Below are 18,353 nucleotides of genomic sequence, written 5' to 3'. Positions count from 1 at the left end.
TGTGTGATTGAGGAAGCTAAATTAAATACAAGTATTTTGTGAAAACAAAAGAACTTTAGCTTTGCTTGTCCCTGTACTTTTGTGTCATTGTATGGCAGCTTGAATGAAGTGTATTGAAGAGGTGTTTTGAGTTTTGAAATCTGATTGACCTGGATTGGCATTTTACCCTCTTCTAGTCTTTCTGTATCTGGAAAATGAGCATAAAAATATATATTGATTGGGAAGACGACAAAAGTTCTGGAGATAGATGGGGTGATGCACAACAATTTGATTGCATTTTTAAGTGTTAACAATTGTTAAAATGGTAGGTTTTATGTTATGTCTATTTTACCACAATAAAAAAAAATGTACATTGAAAAGTAATTATAAGGATTAAATTTAGTAACAAATCTTAAACATTCAGTAATGCTTACTTGCTAGGCAAGTGTTAGGATAACTTTTCGTAAAATGTATTATCCTTTGCTCAGAAAAATACTTTTCTGAAATATTGACTGCAAATAGAACCATTTGTATGGGATAAAAGGTAAGTCCTACAGAGTCCTATGAACCTTTTTTAAAATGACTAATCTTTGTGTTATTTGGATTTTCAGGTAATCCTCGGTGATTTGCTTTTATCTGATATGAATATGTCATTCTTTTCATTTTTCTTTTTAATGTTATTCTTTAATTGGGGAATAGTGTGTTTCTCCAGGGCCCATCAGCCCCAAGCCGTTGTCCTTCAATCTAGTTGTGGAGGGCACAGCTCAGGTGCAAGTCCAGTTGCCGTTTTCAGTCTTTAGTTGCAGGGGGCACAGCCCACCATCCCATGCGGAAATTGAACTGGCAACCTTGTTGTTGAGAGCTCATGCTCTAATCAACTGAGCCATCTGGCGACCCCTCTGGAAGCTCAGCGGCAGCTTGTTGTCTTCAGTCTAGTTGTGGAGGGCGTAGCTCACTGGCCCATGTGGGAATCGAACTGGCAACCCTGTTGTTCAGAGCTCGCGTTCTAACCAACTGAGTCATCCGGCCGCCCCTGTCCCTCTCTTTAGATGTTTCCCATTTTCTTCTTTCATGTTTTTCTTTCCTGAAAGGACATAATGAAATATTTTGCCCAACTCTGTAGATTTATTCAAGGGATTAAATCACTGCTTTATGTTAGGATACATAAATTCATTTGAAACATGAATTGATACCTGATACTGCCTTCATTTATAATCAGCAGTGCAATTAAAAAATTGACTCCGTGAGTTTTATGTTGAGAATCTTGAGGACCATTTGTTTATTTATTCATTTATAGTGTGTCACTATGTGCCAGTATTCTAGATGCTGGAGGCACAGCAGGAAATAATACAAATAAAGAACTAATGTCATATTCTTTTGTGTTAAAAATCAGTAAGGTGGCTCGCTTGGGCATTGGTTCCTTGTTGTAATTTGCCAGTACTTTTTTTTTGAAAGAATGGAAATTAATAAATACTAAATTTCAATCAACTTTTTAGATACTTTGATGTAGAAAATATTTTTTAATTGTACAAAGATTAATTACCAAAATATTTCAGTACAAAGATCTTATTTTGTGATCTTCATGGCTAATGTTTATCTTATTTTCAGTTTTTACACATTTTACTTAAATATTAAGAATAATGATTCATAGTTAGAAATTTTAATGAAAGTATTATACGTATATTTTGCTAATATAATTAACGTATGTATTCATCATATGCTTTTAAAGTGTTAGTGAATAGAATCAATTTCTCACAAAATTGTGTTTTCTAATGTTCTGTGACATCAAACAATTTATTACTAATCTTTGTTCTTAAACCATTTCCTGCTTCTTATTTACTATAAAACAATGAGATAATGAATTAAGAAAACCTTGTTACAGATGTTGAACCTAAAGTTAAATACTTTTTCGTAGTTTTTACTCTCATTCACTAATATTGTAGAATATTTAGAACAGTGCCTGACAAAGAGTGCATGCTCAGTTAATGTTAGCTTTTGTTAGAAGTATCATAAGCAGTATTGGGATTGCTTAAAATAACTTTATTTTTGCTTATTTTGAAGAAGCGGTCTTTTTTGAAGAAGTGGTCTTTGAGCCCCAGTTGTTAATTCACGTGATATTTTAAAGAGCAGCTTCTGATATTTAAATATCAGCTTCACCTGATATTTCATGAACAGGCACTGTTAGATGTTTTCATGCACATTATCTTGACTGACTATACCTATCAGCTCCCATTTTGATGATGAGGGTATTAGGCTCTGAGAGGTTAAGTCATTTAGCTGTGGTAGCACAGTAACAGGTAGGCTTTCTAGTATCAGCGACCAAAACATGTCATCTGACACTGACATATGAAGGTCTTTTAAATTTGTCATGGTCACTCATCTGATTGATGTTTATATTGGATACGTCTTTATATGCAGAACTGTATGATATGGGCTGTGGAGATTACAAAATCGAGTTTTTTACACTGTCTTACAGTGTTGGAGATAGCTATGATACAAGGTAGAAAGTGATACTATTATAAATTATACACATTTAGAGGAGGGAAATATTCCTTACATTTGGGGAAGAAGTTCAATCAGGGTTGTTTTCTTGAAAATGGGGTTAACAGTTAAACTAAATGGCTTAGGAGTAGTGGGATGGGTGTGTGTGTGTGTGTGTGTGTGTGTGTGTGTGTGTGTGTTGGAATTAGGACAAAAACATGAGATGTGTATAGAAAATAGTGAATAGTTTTGGCTACTGTGTATAGTGTGTGAATAGGTGTAGAGGAAATTAGATTGGAGAGGTAAATTAGGGCCAAATTGTGAAGGGCCTTGAAAATTTGACTAATTATTTTGAATTCATACATAATTTATTCAGTTTTTAGCCACTGTAGAGGCTAATTACATACGGTTTTGGGGGAAATAAAGTTGAATGAGAAATTTAGACCATAGTGAAATTTTGTTATTAAAACGGGAGATGGTGGGCATGTAGAATGGTAGAAAGAGCACTTTGTGTTAGGAGTTAATGAGGTGAGATTTCCAGTCTTGGCCCTATAATTAAGTAGTTCTATAACTTTGGGAAGGGTTTTTGAAGTTCTGTGGGCATTGAATTCTTAACATGTAAAATGAAGGTTGTATTAAACATCATTAAGGTCCATAATAGATAAGATGGTGACTCATTTTTTTTTTGGACTGAAATTAAAAGGAGGCACCATTAACAATTAAGCTCAGTAGCAACCGAATTCTATTCTTACTTCTGATACTATTATTATGAGTCTACTTTCACCTGTTATATTCCAAACTCAAATTTAAAGTGCTAAAAAGGTGGAAAAAGGACTAAGACATCAATAATAAATGTTTAATGTTGAACAAGGTAAAGGTAGTATAATCTGATGAAATTAATCATTTTTAAATAAGTATCTTTTTTGATGTTGTGAGTGATAATGAATGATTAAAAATGTACTTATAAAAATAGAACTGTTTTGAAACATATTCAAAATAAAGTCAACTACTCTCATAGATAAAGCTAAAAACAGTTACACATCACTATAAGTACATATCTTAATTTGGCATATAGAGGAAGAAAGATAAACTTCATTTACTCATGTTTTCCAGACATAATTACTCTTTATCTTCAGGGACTGCAGTATTTAGGGTGCTTTAACCTATAATAAATAGTTCGGTCTACCAGACTGTTGTGCTTGCCGTTTTAAGTAGTATTTTTATAGTTTGTTGTTTGTTTGTTTGGTCATGCTGTTATTTATGCTCACTGCTGTAAATTTCCTGGCTTATATAATGGTTGAATGCAATTATGTAGAGGGAGGCACCTCTCCCTAAACCCCATGTGTAAGCATAAGTAAGAACTGTATGAAGGCCTCAAAATTGTGTGGGCTTTAATAGCAAGTTTGATATTTTGAACTACTTTCTCATATTTTCTCATGTTCCAGATAAGTGATTCTCAGACATTTAATGTGCTTTCAGATTACCTGGGTATCTTGTTAAAAAGATAGATTCTGATTCAGGTCGTCTCAGGTGGACCTGAGATTTTTCTTTTTCATCAAGCTCCCAAATGATGTGGAAATTGATATTCTGTAGATTATATTCAGCATCAAGTTTCTAAATGTTTTATTGGAATTCTGGCAGCTTTACGATTTAAAGCATTAAATATGGCTGGATTCTTTCAGAAATTATATTAATAGTTGTTTTAAAAAGAAAGAAAACTTAGGACTTATAAATTTAATAATACAATTACTTGAAATATTTGTCTTTTGTATTCACATTTCCCTCTTTCATATGTTTACCAGTGTCTTAACTCTAGTTTTGCTTCTTTCTCATTTCGTTTTTGTTTGTTGTGGTTTTTACTTTTGTTTAATGTATTATTGTGTTTTGTGGATCTGGTCAGGGAACCGTTACTGTATTTTATGTTTGTATCTACATTTTATTTTGCATGCGTAACGTGGCTTTGCCTGGATGTTCTTTTTGGTAAGTTACAAATTTATAAAAAGCATATTGCTTTTTTGTAGTATAAGTTACAATGTTTTTCATTTTCTTTTCTCCCACTTATAGTAATGTGATCATGCTCATGAGTTGTTTTTTAATTTTTTTAAAGAGCTCATTTGATGATTTTTTCCCTAACATGTTCCAGTTTTCCTTAATAGTAGTAGTTTGGTACTAATCTGCTTTGATTCGTTTTATAGCCTCACACTGTCAGTTGCTGATCACTATTAGCAGTTGCTGTGTTAGGTATTTGGTTTTTAAAAAAGCCTTAATCATCTAGAAATATTGTTCTAAAAGCTTGTGCTTTCATATAGCAATCATAAAAGAAGATAGTTTGTAGTAAAATAAAATGTTTTTATTCTCAGTGAATAGTACATTCTAATTTTGTTTTTACAGCAACAGCTTGCACAACTACAGAAAGAAAAATCAGAGATTTTGAAAAATCTGGCATTGTATTACTTCACATTTGTAGATGTTATGGAATTTAAGGTATGTATTTTAATATGTAAAATTTAAGATTTCAGAGGTAGATTTGCTATTATACAAATTGCTTTCTCACTTGTAGATAATAAAATTAGAATTATTTTAGAATGAAAGTTTAAAATAACATTTTATTTGTGTGTGTTTTCTGAATTCAGTATTATTTGTATAGGTAAACCATTAAAGAAAACTTTTATTTTCAGGACCATGTTTGTGAATTGCTGAATACTATTGATGTTTGCCAAGTCTTCTTTGATATTGTAAGTATTATTTTCAGAAAAATTTCCAATTCTCCTCTCTGTTTATAGTAGAATGCTTTTCTTTAGAGAAAATTTATATGATTAGTGTATAAAATTTTAGCATTGTTAATTTGGTTTGTTTTGGAGTTATTTTTTTAAGGTAAAATATATTCTCAATTTTTACTTTGTTTATTTGATTGTTAATATAAATTTTGTACACATTGGGAAATAGTGTTAATTTTAGTATTCTATTGTAGTAGACCCAGTTAAGAAAAGTTAAGTGGATAATATCTTTCTCTGTGAAAGGCATACTTGATAGAATCTTTCTAAGACCATTTGTACATATAGGAAGTCAAAGTGAAAAATGTCTCCATTGACTTAGTGGTGAAGCTTTTTATTTACTTATTTAACATTTCTTTTTCTTGCTTAGTGTGATTGGCTCCAGTGATTCTTGTTATTCTGGGTTTGGATGTTCTTTTAAACTATTAATGAGTTTGTATAGGGCAGTCACAAACTCTTTTTCACCAGACAATTGTGTGACAAACACAAAACCGCGTTTGTAACTCCCAAACTTTAGACATATTTTTAGTGAAAGGAATTAGAGTTTTGGAAATGAGGATAAAATAAATAACTATAGAAAATTATTAGCTTTCAGTAGCTGCCATGAAGGGGTGTGTGTGTGTGTGTGTGTGTGTGTGTGTGTGTGTGTGTTTAAAAGTTTGTGAAATAGGAAGGAACTAAGCTTGATTTTTTTTTTCTAGACTGTAAACTTTGATTTAACAAAGAACTACTTAGATTTGATCATAACCTATACAACTCTAATGATACTGCTGTCTCGAATTGAAGAGAGGAAGGCAATCATTGGATTGTACAACTACGCTCATGAGATGACCCATGGAGCAAGGTAGACCTGTGTTATAAAAATCTTTCTGAAATGCTTAATTTGATGGCTTACAACTCAGTGAAATTTGGTATGTCTTTTTAAGTGACCGAGAATACCCACGCCTTGGTCAGATGATTGTGGATTATGAAAACCCTTTAAAGAAGATGATGGAAGAATTTGTACCCCATAGCAAGGTAAGAGCTGGTTTTCAGATGTGCTATAAAAGTCATGTGAGCTAGCTTAAGTGTGGATAGTTAGAGTGATAAACTTCTTTTAGGAAAAAAATTACAGGATATGAATAATAGGTATTTATGGTTTTATCTAATTGTGAACCAGAGAACTAATTAGGTATTTCTAAATAATGTATAGCGACTCAGGAATAAGTTGATTCATGATCATTTTTGGATTCAGTATAGGGTGTAGAGGTAGTGAAATTAGGTATCTGACAATGTCTCCTATTGTACCAGACTGCCTGGGTGCTAATCCCAACTCTCCAGTTATTAACGGTGTAAGTTATTTAACCGTTACTGGGAAAGTTATTTAACCAACTTCACTATACCAGGAGTGATCAAAAAGTACGGTGAATGTTTAAATAAAAAAATTTTTTACAGTAAAAGACACATTGCCATTAATACCCCTCAGGATACTCCCCTTTGCTTCGAACACACTTAACCCCATTGTTCTTGCCACTTTTTGAAGCAGTTCTGGAAGTCCTCTTTTGTGAATGTCTTTAGCTGCGCTGTCGTGGCTGCCTCGATGTCCTGAATCGATTCAAAACATTGACCTTTCATGGTAATTTTGACTTTGGGGAAGAGCCAGAAGTTGCATGGTGCCAGATCCAGTGAATGAGGTGGATGAGGATATGCGGTAATGTTTTTATGTGACAGAAATTGCCATACCAGAAGCGATGTGTGACACAGAGCCTTTACCGTTGTGATAAAAAAATATGGTGAATGCTGCTGCTGAGTGCCGTCCAACAGAAAGTCAGGGACCTTCAATATGGGAAATGGTGCATCGAACCTTAGTAACAGTGTATGAGACAAGTTTACCTTGTTTGGTGCAGTCGTTTGGGTGTGAGCTACAATTGAGAGAAAGGTGTGTTTTAAAGTGTGCTGTAAATCATCCTTCATCATGACAACACTCCATGTCGCACATTACTTCTGGTATATGGCAATTTCTGTCAAATAAAACATTACAGTGTGTCCTCATCCACCTTATTCACTGGATCTGGCACTGCAACTTCTGGCTCTTCCCCAAAGTCAGAATGATTCTGGACATCGAGGCAGCCACGACAATGCAACTTAAGGCACTCACAAAAGAAGACTCCCAGAACTGCTTCAGAAGGTGGCAAGAATGATGGGATAAGTGTGTTTGAAGCAAGGGGGAATATTTCAAGGGGGACTAATGGCAATGTGTCTTACTGTAATTTTTTAAAAATTTAAACACTCACCATATTGTTTGATCACACCTCATACATCAGTTATCTATAAAAATGGAGTAATGATAGTACCTACCTCATATGATTATTATGAGGGTTAAATGAGTTACTTCATTAAAGTATTTAGGTACATAGTATTTGATACATTTTAGTTATATTATTATAATACAGCCTCTTAATGAGAAAGAAAATTACAGAAGTTTTGTGGAAATAATTTGGAATGTCTTTTATGATACATTAAAAAAGTAGTTCTTAATGAAATAATTTTGGTTCTAAGGAGTCTTGCCATTATGGCTTCTCTGCAGTAAGGCTAATTCAAAGAACCATAGTTCTTAAGCACATCGAGGAAATTTATAGGTATCTTATATATCCTTATTATTTATAGATAAGGAAATTGAGGGCTAGAGAAGTGACATGACATACCATTTGGTAGCCATAGTGGCAAAACCAGAACTGAAGCCCAGGATATTAGTATCTTGGTCCATTGTTCTCTTTGAATGATGACAATTTTTAATAATATGGTAATTTATATGAATCTATGCTGTTTTTGACATACAATTAACACCAAGAATTTTCCTTCAATCTTCTTACTCCCGTGAAAATTCTGAAGATGCTTTTCCAGTTTATTTTCTTTGCATAGCTGTATTATACCCATAAATTTATATAGGCTTAATGTCTTGAAATTAGTCGAATCGTTAGTTTAAAAGAGGCTAGTGGATGACATCAGTTTTGAAGTAAATATCATCACTGTAGATGAAAGTGTCAGTATTTCTTAAACTACTGAGTATATATCATAGTCACGTATCTGATTTTGGTTGTGCTTTTTCTTCACCTAAAACTGTCTCCCATATTCCTCTCTGAATTTGTTTTTGACTTTTTGCCAATTATATATGGCCTTGTTTTTGTTTAGCCACTTCAGATTTGGTTCTTTTCCCCCTTAGGTGTTGGAAATTTCCTTTAAGACTGTTGGATCTCTTTTTTTGTTTTTTTTTCAGTTCTCCATCATCGTTAACATATACTAGACAATCAATAATTACTTGAGGAGAATTGACAATTTGTATTAGACCAATTATTTCCTAATCTTGATTTTTCTAATGCTTCATGATATCTCAGCATTATCATGTATTTGCTAGGATTTGTTAAAACTAAAGTAATTGCAATTTGGTTAATTTTAAAAACATATTGAACCATTTGGTAGAGTGTAATAAAAATACAGATTTCTAAGTTTCCTCCCAGAGGTGCTGGTTCACTACATTTCATGTAGAGCCCTATGTTTCGTATTCTGAACAAACTCCCCCAGCAGTTTTTTTGTGGCCAGATTTAAAATTCGGTGTAGAATTTTTTGGAAGCAGAACTGAATAGCAAAGGACGGTTAAAAGCAAGGAAGAAGCAGATGAGATGAAACATTAAATGTCTCAATGATAAATCTATAATTAACAGACCAAATGGCAAATGGAAGTTAAGTAATTTATTAAGATAGAGTACAGTGGCTTATTTTTTATAAGGCATTCTTGGAGTAATATGAAACATTGAGCTCATTAACACTTAGTCACATAAACCTAATGATTTTTTCTTTCAGTGAGAACTGTCAGAGTAGAAAATGATGCATAAAAGAATGACATTAGGCTCTCTACCCCTTTTGAAATAAAGATCCTGGAATTGCCAAACATTTTAACCTTTAAGAAAATACAAATGTCATGTAATGCCATATTTTCATGTCAATAAATATATTCCCATATAGTTTTAATGGTGACATAATATTCTATTACGTGGATATGTCCTAATTTATTTAACCCATCCCCATTGTTAAACATTTAGTGTGGTACCCACATATACTATGAAAACAGTATAGTAATAAGTATTTTTTATCGGTAAATATTTTCCCTTAACTGATTATCTCTACAACAGTCTCAGAGAAGTGGGTCAGTAGGCTGTGCATTTTAGGACTTTTCTTAAAGACTTTCTAACTTATTTTTTAGAAAAGTATATCAATTTGTACTCCCGTATTCACTATGTAAGTGGGTATTTATCCACACTCTAGGCAAATAGGATATTTTCATTTTTGCTAGTGTTAAGCCATTTTAAATTGCATTTTCTGAATTACTAAAGAAACTCAACAACAACAACAAAAACGAAAATAACATGATTTCCTGAGCTAAGTTCTTGCCCAGGAATGCAGAATCTATGTAGCTTTCATGAAATTTAAAAAAAAATCTAGAGGAGGATTCCTGGGACCCACCTCAGACATTATATGGAGGATAGTTGTAATTAGTCTCTGTTTCATGGTGGTACAGTTAAAAATGCATAGCAGTTGTAACTGGAATTTAAATGGAAGAAGAGAGGCTGAACCTTAAGGGAGCCAGCAACCAGCAGCAGGTGGCAGAAGGCCTTGGTGTGTCCTGGCTTTTTGCGGAGCTACCCCAGGTCTGGTACTGGCAGCCGTCCTCAGTTCCCAGTGTGGCCTCTCCCACACCTCTCCAGGTCCAACACAGGCAGCGACCAATCGTGGATCACTTTGTAGGTCCTACCAGGTAGTTCCCAACTGGTCACAGGCAGTGGCTGACTTTGGGCATGCACTGGAACCCCTCCCAAGAAGCCCCAGAACCAATATACTTTGAGGTTGGCTTCAGACCACAGCAGAGCACCACCCAATTAGCCCCACAAGTGACACACACAAAGGGCGGTCTCAACAGGCACCAGAACCCACTGGGGCGAATCCTGCTCTCTTGGGTAAGCCTCTCAGCACAGCAGCCCATAAGCTGTGGACATGGCCAAATCCACAACCAATCAGCCTGGGGGTCAGCCACACCCACTGACATGCCAATAGCAATCAAGGCTCAAATGTAACAGGAGGGCACACAAAACGGACACTCCTGGAGCACCCAGAGCAGGTGACCAGGGAGACTGTGCCAGGCCCCCACAGGGCACATACTACATAAGGTCACCTGGCAAAGAGATCTACCTAATGCATAGAAACAAACAAAGAGGCAGCCAAAATGAGGAAATTTGTCCCAAATGAAGAAACAGGATAAAACTCCAGAAAAATAACTAAACGAAATGGAGGCAAGCAGCCTACCAGAGACAGAGTTCAAAACAGTGGTTATAAGGATGCTCAAGGAACTTAGTGAGAACTTCAACAAAGAGATAGCAAGCATTAAAAAAGACTTAGAAACCATAACAAAGAACCAGTCAGAAGTGAAGAATACAATAACTGAAATGTTAAATTCACTAGAAGGAATCACCAGCAGACTAGATGAAGGAGAGAATTTAATCAACAATTTGGAAGACAAGGTAGCAGAAACCACCCAAAAACCCCCAATTGGAACAGCAAAAGGAACAAAGAATTTAAAAAAAAAAAATTATGAAGCTAGTAATAGAAGAGGCCTTTGGGACAACACTAAGCATAACAACATTCGCATCGTAGGGGTACCAGAAGGAAAAGAGAAAGCAAAGGATTGAAAACATATTTGAAAGAATAATGACTGAAAACTTTCCCAACCTGACAAAGGAAATAGACATACAAGCCCAGGAAGTGCAGTCCCAAACAAGAAGAACCCAAACAAGCCAACAGGAAGACATTATAATTAAAATGGCAAAGGTTATAGACAGAGAGAATTCTAAAAGCAACAAGAGAAAGGCAACTGCGTAGTAACATTAGGGTGGTCCATAAGATTGTCAGATGATTTCTCAATAGAAACTTTGCAACCCAGGAGGGATTGGCAGGAAATATTCAAAGTGATGAAAAGCAAAGATCTACAACCAGGATAACTCTACTAAGCAGGGCTATCAATTAAAATTGGAGGACAGATAAAGAGCTCCCCAGACAACAAAGAGCTAAAGGAGTTCATCACCACCAAACCAGTATTACAAGGAATGTTAGTCGGCCTTCTTTAAGATGAAAAAAAAAAAAAAAATCAAAAATATAAATAATACAATGGCAATAACTACATATCTATCAACAATTACTTTCAGTGTGAATGGATTAAATACTTTGATCAAAAGCATAGGGTAGCTGAATAGGTAAGAAAACAAAACCCATACATACACTGCGTATAAGTGACTCACTTCAGATTGAAAGACATACACAGACTGAAAGTAAAGGGGTGGAAAAAGATATTTCATGAAAATGGAAATAGAAAAAAACCAATAAAGCTGGGGTAGCAATACTTATACCAGACAAAATAGACTTTAAAACAAAGGTTATAACGAGACAAAGAAGGACCTAGTAATCCTACTTCTGGGTATTTATCTGAAGAAACCCAAAACACTACTTTGAAGGGACATGTACATCTGTATGTTCACTGTAGCATTATTTACAATGGCCAAAATGTGGAGGCAGCCTGGGTTTCCATCGGTGGAAGAATGGATAAAGAAGAGGTGGTGCAAAAGTACAATGGAATATTTCTCGGCCATGGAAGGGAATGGGCTCTTGCCATCTGCAGTAGCATAGATGGACCTGGAGGGTACTGTGCTGAGTGAAGTATGTCAGACAGAGAAAGACAGATGCAATGTGATTTCACTTGTGTGGAATCTAAAGAACAAAATAAACGAAACAAACACTCATAGCTACAAAGAACATCTTGATGGTTGCCAGATGGGAGGGATATTGAGGGGGTTGGGTGAAAAACTGGAAGGGATTAAGAAGTACAAATTGGTAGTTAGAAAATAGTCATTGGGATGTAAAGTACAGCATAGAAAATATAGTCAATATGGTAATAGCTATGTATAGTGCCAGGTGGGTCCTAGACTAGTCAGGGGGCTCACTTCTTAAATCATACAAATGTCTAACCACTATGCTGTACATCTGAAATTAATAGAAAATGATATCAAATGTTAACTGTAATTGAAAAATTAAAAAGAGCGGGGGGGGAGGTGAAGGAGACTAAGAGGTTCAGATTTCCAGGTATAAGATGAATAAGCCGTAGTGATACAAGGTACAGCATGGGGAATAACAGAAAAAAAAAGTAGGGATGGTAAAAAGAGTTTTTATTCCTCAACTTTTTTCCTATTTTAATTAGTCTCTTTCAGATGCACTAATTTCTCTTCAGATGGTATATCCTCGAAGGAATCTTTCAGCTGACCAATGGAGAAACGCCCAATTATTGAGTCTCATCAGTGCACCCAGTACAATGCTTAATCCTGCACAGTCTGACACCGTATGATTCTTTTTCCCTATTTGAATGAAAATAGTAAATTTTTTTTTTTTAAAGTATAAGTTAAGCAGTGCTGTTGGCAGTACTTCTTCTAATTAGTAGTAGCCTATCAGTGTAGTTTATTGTAAAATGCTCAGTAGAAGAAAAGAAAAATCACCCCAAATATTACCAACTAGAGAGAATCATTATTATATGCTGTTATATTTTCAGTCTTTTCTCTGTGTTTATGAACACAGATGTTATGCATATGGAGAATACACACACACATAATTACTGATTTGGGTGAGACAGCGAGTGTCCATGTATAGAAATCTTTTTTAACTTGACTAAAATTTTATCCGTTGGAATACTGCAAACTCTGAAATAGATAGGAAATTTGGAAGTTGTTATTTATCAGATTGACATGATTTAGCAACAGTATTTTTTAAAGAGAGGTTTTAAAGTGTGTAAATATGAAAGCAACACGGCTCTCATTGTCCTTTATGGACTACAAGTTTATGGGTTATAAAACCTTTATCCAACTTTCTAAATTTGTTGTGGTGGATTTAAGCAATGAATTGAGTAGTAAGAATTCTCAAGAGTCAGAGGAGAGTAACTCTGCGGGTTTTTTAAAAGAATTTCTTTTAACCACAAATTTATATTTTCTTTTTTTAAGATGCCTTGTGAATATCTCTCTTTGGATGCAATGGAAAAATGGATTATCTGTAAGTAAAATTGGTTAGTTTTGTCATTAACCCTCATTTTAAGTTTTAGAGAAAAATAGCAGGTAACATGTATTAGTTCTGTGCCAAGCACAGCCTTCTGTGTGCTTTACCTCATTCATTATTTTTTCTAATTAGTATTAGCCTATCAGTGAAGTTTATTGTAAAATGCTCAGTAGAAGAAAAGAAAACTCACCTTAAATCTTACCAACTGTCCTCATACTTAACCTGTCAGGGTAGATGGTCTGTTTTCAGATGAGGAATCTAAAGCTTAGTCCACACATCTAGTAAGTAACAAAGACAAAGTAAGAACGCAGGCTAACTCCAAGGCTCATGGTCTACAGTATATTACCTCTCAACATGGCTGTCAAAACTAAATTTTTGTTTTGTTTTTAATGATTTTTTAAAATACTGCATTTATTTAGTTAAGGTTTTAGGTATTAATTTACTTCAATACATATAATAAATGACTCATATTTGGCAGTTTGTTAGATGCAGGGGGGATAAAATTACTATTGGTTTCTGTCCTTAAGAAGTTCACAAACGGGGGGGGAATAGACACAGAGACAGATATAATACAAAATGATTCCTTCTACCACCCCCAAGTCTACTGACAGAGGGGAATAATTTTGAACAATTTGTTTTTCAGTACTTACAGTTCTTATTTCTTGATTGATTATCCTTTAGATTGTCTATGTTGACTTTTTGTTAGGGTTTCTCAAAGTATAGTGAAAGACCATTTTTGATTTTTCATGTTTTTTGCATACTTGTATAAAATACAATGGGAATGAATTACTAGAATTATCAGAAATAAGTTAATAAGCAAAAACACAAAAGCCCACGTTTTTAATTATTAGATTTAATTTCATCTAACAATTAGATTATTATTAGGTTTCTATTCATAAATCACTGTCAGATTTTTACAAAAGTTTCTAAATATTCTCAATTTCTCTTCTTAATCTTACGCACTGCCACTTTGAGAGGCACTGTTAATGGTATTTGCAAGGTAGAATTTAGCACATGCTCCCTTAGCCATTTTTATTATAATGTTTACTTTGATCAGGTTTGTGATATTAATATTTTCTTCTATAATGATAGTTAAGATTTTCATGCTTTGTCTTTTAGTTGATTCAGAAACACAGCCTTTGAAATACTGACTTTTCTTAAATGTGTAATAATCCTTGGTTGTTTTATGTTTATGGATGTATGTCTGAAGCACTGAGTGATTAGTAGTTAGGTGGCATGGGTGACCTCTAGAGTTAAAGAGCACTATTTACCCCCAGTCTTTGCCTTAAATGGAAATGCTTATTTATGGCTTCATACAATGAGCAGAGACGTGGGTCAGAAGTCAGGCTGCCCTAATATAGGGTATGTGATCATGGAAAAGGCAAACAAATTTGGGATAGCCATAGTTGCTATGGTAAGGAGGTTTACTGTAAGTTTTGCTGCTTTCATGTATTTGAAGCTTGAGTAGAGTTAATATAAGGGTAAAAGTTACCTCAAACTCTGTACCTCTTTTTGACCCCAATTCCCACACTAGGACTTCTCTATAGAAGATGGTCTACTGTCTTAGAGCTTTGCTCTAGATTAGTTCAAAGTGTGGTGCCTGGACCATAGGAACTTCTTAGATATATGGAATCTTGAGCTGCACCTTAGACTACCGAATCAGGAACTCGGGTTACAGCCCAGCCTTCTGATTTAATAAACCTTCCTGGTGATTTTGATGCAAGCTAAAGTTCAAGGATCACTGGTCTAGATTACAGCTTGGGGCCAAGAGTTATTGAGGGTCTGGAATGTTGAGGACCCAGATATTTAGAATGCAATTATAAGACAACTATCCTGATGTTCTTTTCAGGGTTTATTCTTGCGCTACTGGTTGGAAGAGGACTCACTGAGAAAGAGCTCTTTTTGTCTCTGGAGTTTTAGATTACTAATTCCTGTCGCTCTTTAAATTGATAGTCAAGTTTTATCTATTTTCTATCTTGAAAGATTTTCTCTTAACTTTCTTATCTAGTATTGGTTTTCTATTTTGTTCTCCAACATTTTTATGGCTTAAAATTTTTTTAAAAAATGTTGTTGTCCTCTCATTGGTAGCTTGGTGGAGAAAGGAAGTTAATTTGTCATTAATTAATAAACCTTTCTCCTAATCTTGGGGAGTCTATTTTAAATTACTTTGTCTTTTTCGATTCTATCACAAACAAATGAAGATGCTTTTTATAATGTAACCTGTATCTTAAAATAATATACATGGTAACGCGTAATGTAACTGATAATATTTTCAGAGAAATCTTTTATCAACAGCAGTTTTGTGAGCCTAAGTATACAACAAGGCATATATGAGACAATAAGTGAAACCTTATTTTACTAGTGATTAGACTAAGAAATCAGTACATAATGGCAACAATCTTTTATAAGATCCTCAAAATTTCTCTTGAGGATTCTTTAAATTTTCATACCTGTGTTCTGTTTCTTTGGTTGAGTACCAGATTAAATAATTGGCTTACGTTTAGGGGCCGTGTTGTATGAAAACTATTTTTATGTATTTTAGGAAGTTAAATATACCTACGTATGTATGACTCCACAACATATGCCTACTTAAAGAGTTAGCTTGCTTCCTTTTTTAAAGGAAGGTTGAGCTAAGAATAAAAAGATAAATGGCAAGTTATATGTTAATGATTCAGGAGTTTAGAGATGGCAGTGACTATTGAGAATCACAGGGAAATCTCACTGGAAATAGGATTGGTTTGTAACTGGCCCAGCATTACTTTGTATACTTGTATAGTAAGCATTGAGTAAGATTTGACTGAATGAAAGTGAGGTTTCATGGCCTCATATTGAGAACTAGAGAAGACATCAACAAACACATATAGGATTATACACTTGTGTAGGATTTCCAAAGTAAATAACAAAAGGTAAAAGAGATATTTGAATTCATAAAATGGATAGCAGCATAATATATTGAAAAATATTGGACTTCAAGGGTAAATACTTGAGGCTAAGTCTAGCTCTAATACTTTATAATATTGTAACTTTAGGCAAGTCATTGACCCTTCAGTTTCTTCAGCTATAAAAGAAGTATACCACCCTCTTCAATCTATTCCACAGGAGCATGTGAGATAATATGTGAAAAGACTTACTTAGTAAACTCTACATTGCTATGAAATTTCAAGGTGCTCTTTTATTTCTTGTCATTTAGATTAGCTTTATTTTTCACTTGCAACGACTATAATAATTATTATGCATCAATTAGTAACTTCTGATCTCTGGCTTAAAATATTTTGTAGATGTTTCTGAAAAATATCTTTTACTCATCTATTAAAATGACTTGCTTCACAATCCAGAAATGAGTTTTTCTCCTTTGTGTCAGTGTAGATTCAAAGAACTGATTTTGCAGAATACATAAAATTATACAATATTGTTGCCGTCTTGTATATATATGAATTATTATCTGTCACTTAAAAGCCTCAATTTAGTGAATGTGTTTATGTTTCTATAGTTTTGAAAAGCCACACTGTAACTGAAAGAAGTTAACTTTGGAATACTTTTATATTTGCATTTACTTTTCTTTTTATTTAAAGTTGGCTTTATTTTGTGCCATGGGATCCTAAATACTGATGCAACAGCACTGAACCTTTGGAAGCTAGCTCTTCAAAGTAGCTCTTGCCTCTCTCTCTTTCGGGATGAAGTTTTCCACATTCACAAAGCTGCAGAAGACTTATTTGTAAACATACGAGGGTATGTTTTCAATTTTCATTTCCTTTGTCTTTTGAGAAGGGTAGTGAGTAGATTGTTTTTGTTGAAGTTTTGGGAATAGAGAAGGGTCATATCATGCAGGAAGATACTGCTTGGGCTGTCTTCCCAGGTGGTTTTTAACAATCTTACTGATATGGTAGTCTTCCTGTTTTTTTACAGGTAACTTCACAGATTAAAATATCTAGTGTTCCCTTTCAAAACTTGTATTCTAGGAAAGAAGATACGTTCTCTTGCAAATCATAGTATGGTTTTAGTCGTAAATATTACTAAAAGCCCTATGTATGTTTTAGAGTTTTGACCTTTTTGGAGGTGCTATTTTAGAATACAGTGTACTTGTAAAAAGTATATGAATCAATCAAAAATATTTCATTAAATTATAACAATTACAGAAGTCAGACCTCTGCATATAGGAAATTATGTCTCCTTTTAGTAGGAAGGTATTTCAAGTGACTCATTTATATTAATTTCTGTAAAGCAGATAATTCTCATAAATTTGTTCCTTGAAATTTTTAAAACCTGCATTTCTTTCACATGAGGTTCTGGCGCCAATGTATAAAAGCCACGTTGAGCTCAGACTTGAGGGTAATTATGAAATCTTTTGAAATTAGGAACATCTGAAATATCCTGGGATCCCCTATACCTGAAAGTATTAAATAATTGTGTTGGGCTGTTAGCTTCAGATAGGAATTAAATTTACCTACATTTATTTCATACCCAATTTAATAATGTCCTAATGAAATCAAGATAAAGCACCTGTTATTAAAAAAAATAAAGATATGTTTAACACTAACAATTTAAGCTAGTGCGTCTCAAATTTAGTGTTCATCATAATTATCTGGGTTGTGAATTAAAATCCAGGTTCCTGGGCATCATCTCTAATCTCCTGTATCTGTATTTTGGAGAGGAATCTGCCCTTCTCCGCCCCACCTCCCAGTAATTTATTGAAGTAAAATTTACAAACAGAAAAATGCACAAATTTTATCTGCAAAGCTCAATAATTTTGCATATGAATACGCTAGGTGACCACCTAGGTAAAGATCTACAGCATTTCCATTATACCCAGAAAATCCTCTTGTGTCTTTTCTTTCTGTTTTCCCTCTCCTCAGCCCCTTTTTTAAGAGACAACTGTTCTGATTTCTGTCACCACAGGTGACTGACATTCTCATGCAGGTAGTTTCTCAGTCATAACACGAGAAACTGTACCCTGTGAACTCTTCAGCTCTTACTTGGCTTTTATTTTAGGTGGTAGAG

At 34.3% G+C, this 18,353-nt stretch overlaps 1 protein-coding gene across 4 annotated transcripts in view; it reads left to right on the top strand.

Moving 5' to 3' along the window:
- Positions 1-18,353, top strand: part of NCKAP1 (NCK associated protein 1) — a 100,178-nt gene that overhangs the window by 27,195 nt on the left and 54,630 nt on the right. For 2 of the 4 annotated variants that reach the window (XM_074338987.1, XM_074338978.1), the window contains 7 exons: positions 4,852-4,944; positions 5,139-5,195; positions 5,936-6,078; positions 6,161-6,251; positions 12,514-12,651; positions 13,304-13,352; positions 16,928-17,084. In XM_074338987.1, coding sequence (XP_074195088.1) covers positions 4,852-4,944; positions 5,139-5,195; positions 5,936-6,078; positions 6,161-6,251; positions 12,514-12,651; positions 13,304-13,352; positions 16,928-17,084 — 728 coding nt within the window. The remainder of the gene's footprint in view (positions 1-4,851; positions 4,945-5,138; positions 5,196-5,935; positions 6,079-6,160; positions 6,252-12,513; positions 12,652-13,303; positions 13,353-16,927; positions 17,085-18,353) is intronic. The other 2 variants (XM_074338988.1, XM_074338981.1) reach the window with 1 other exon arrangement.

The sequence above is a fragment of the Rhinolophus sinicus genome, linkage group LG01 (genome assembly GCF_036562045.2).
Source record: "Rhinolophus sinicus isolate RSC01 linkage group LG01, ASM3656204v1, whole genome shotgun sequence".
Classification (NCBI taxonomy): domain Eukaryota; kingdom Metazoa; phylum Chordata; class Mammalia; order Chiroptera; family Rhinolophidae; genus Rhinolophus; species Rhinolophus sinicus.
Note: the sequence above shows the minus strand (reverse complement) of the source record. Positions and strands in the feature narration are given on the sequence as shown.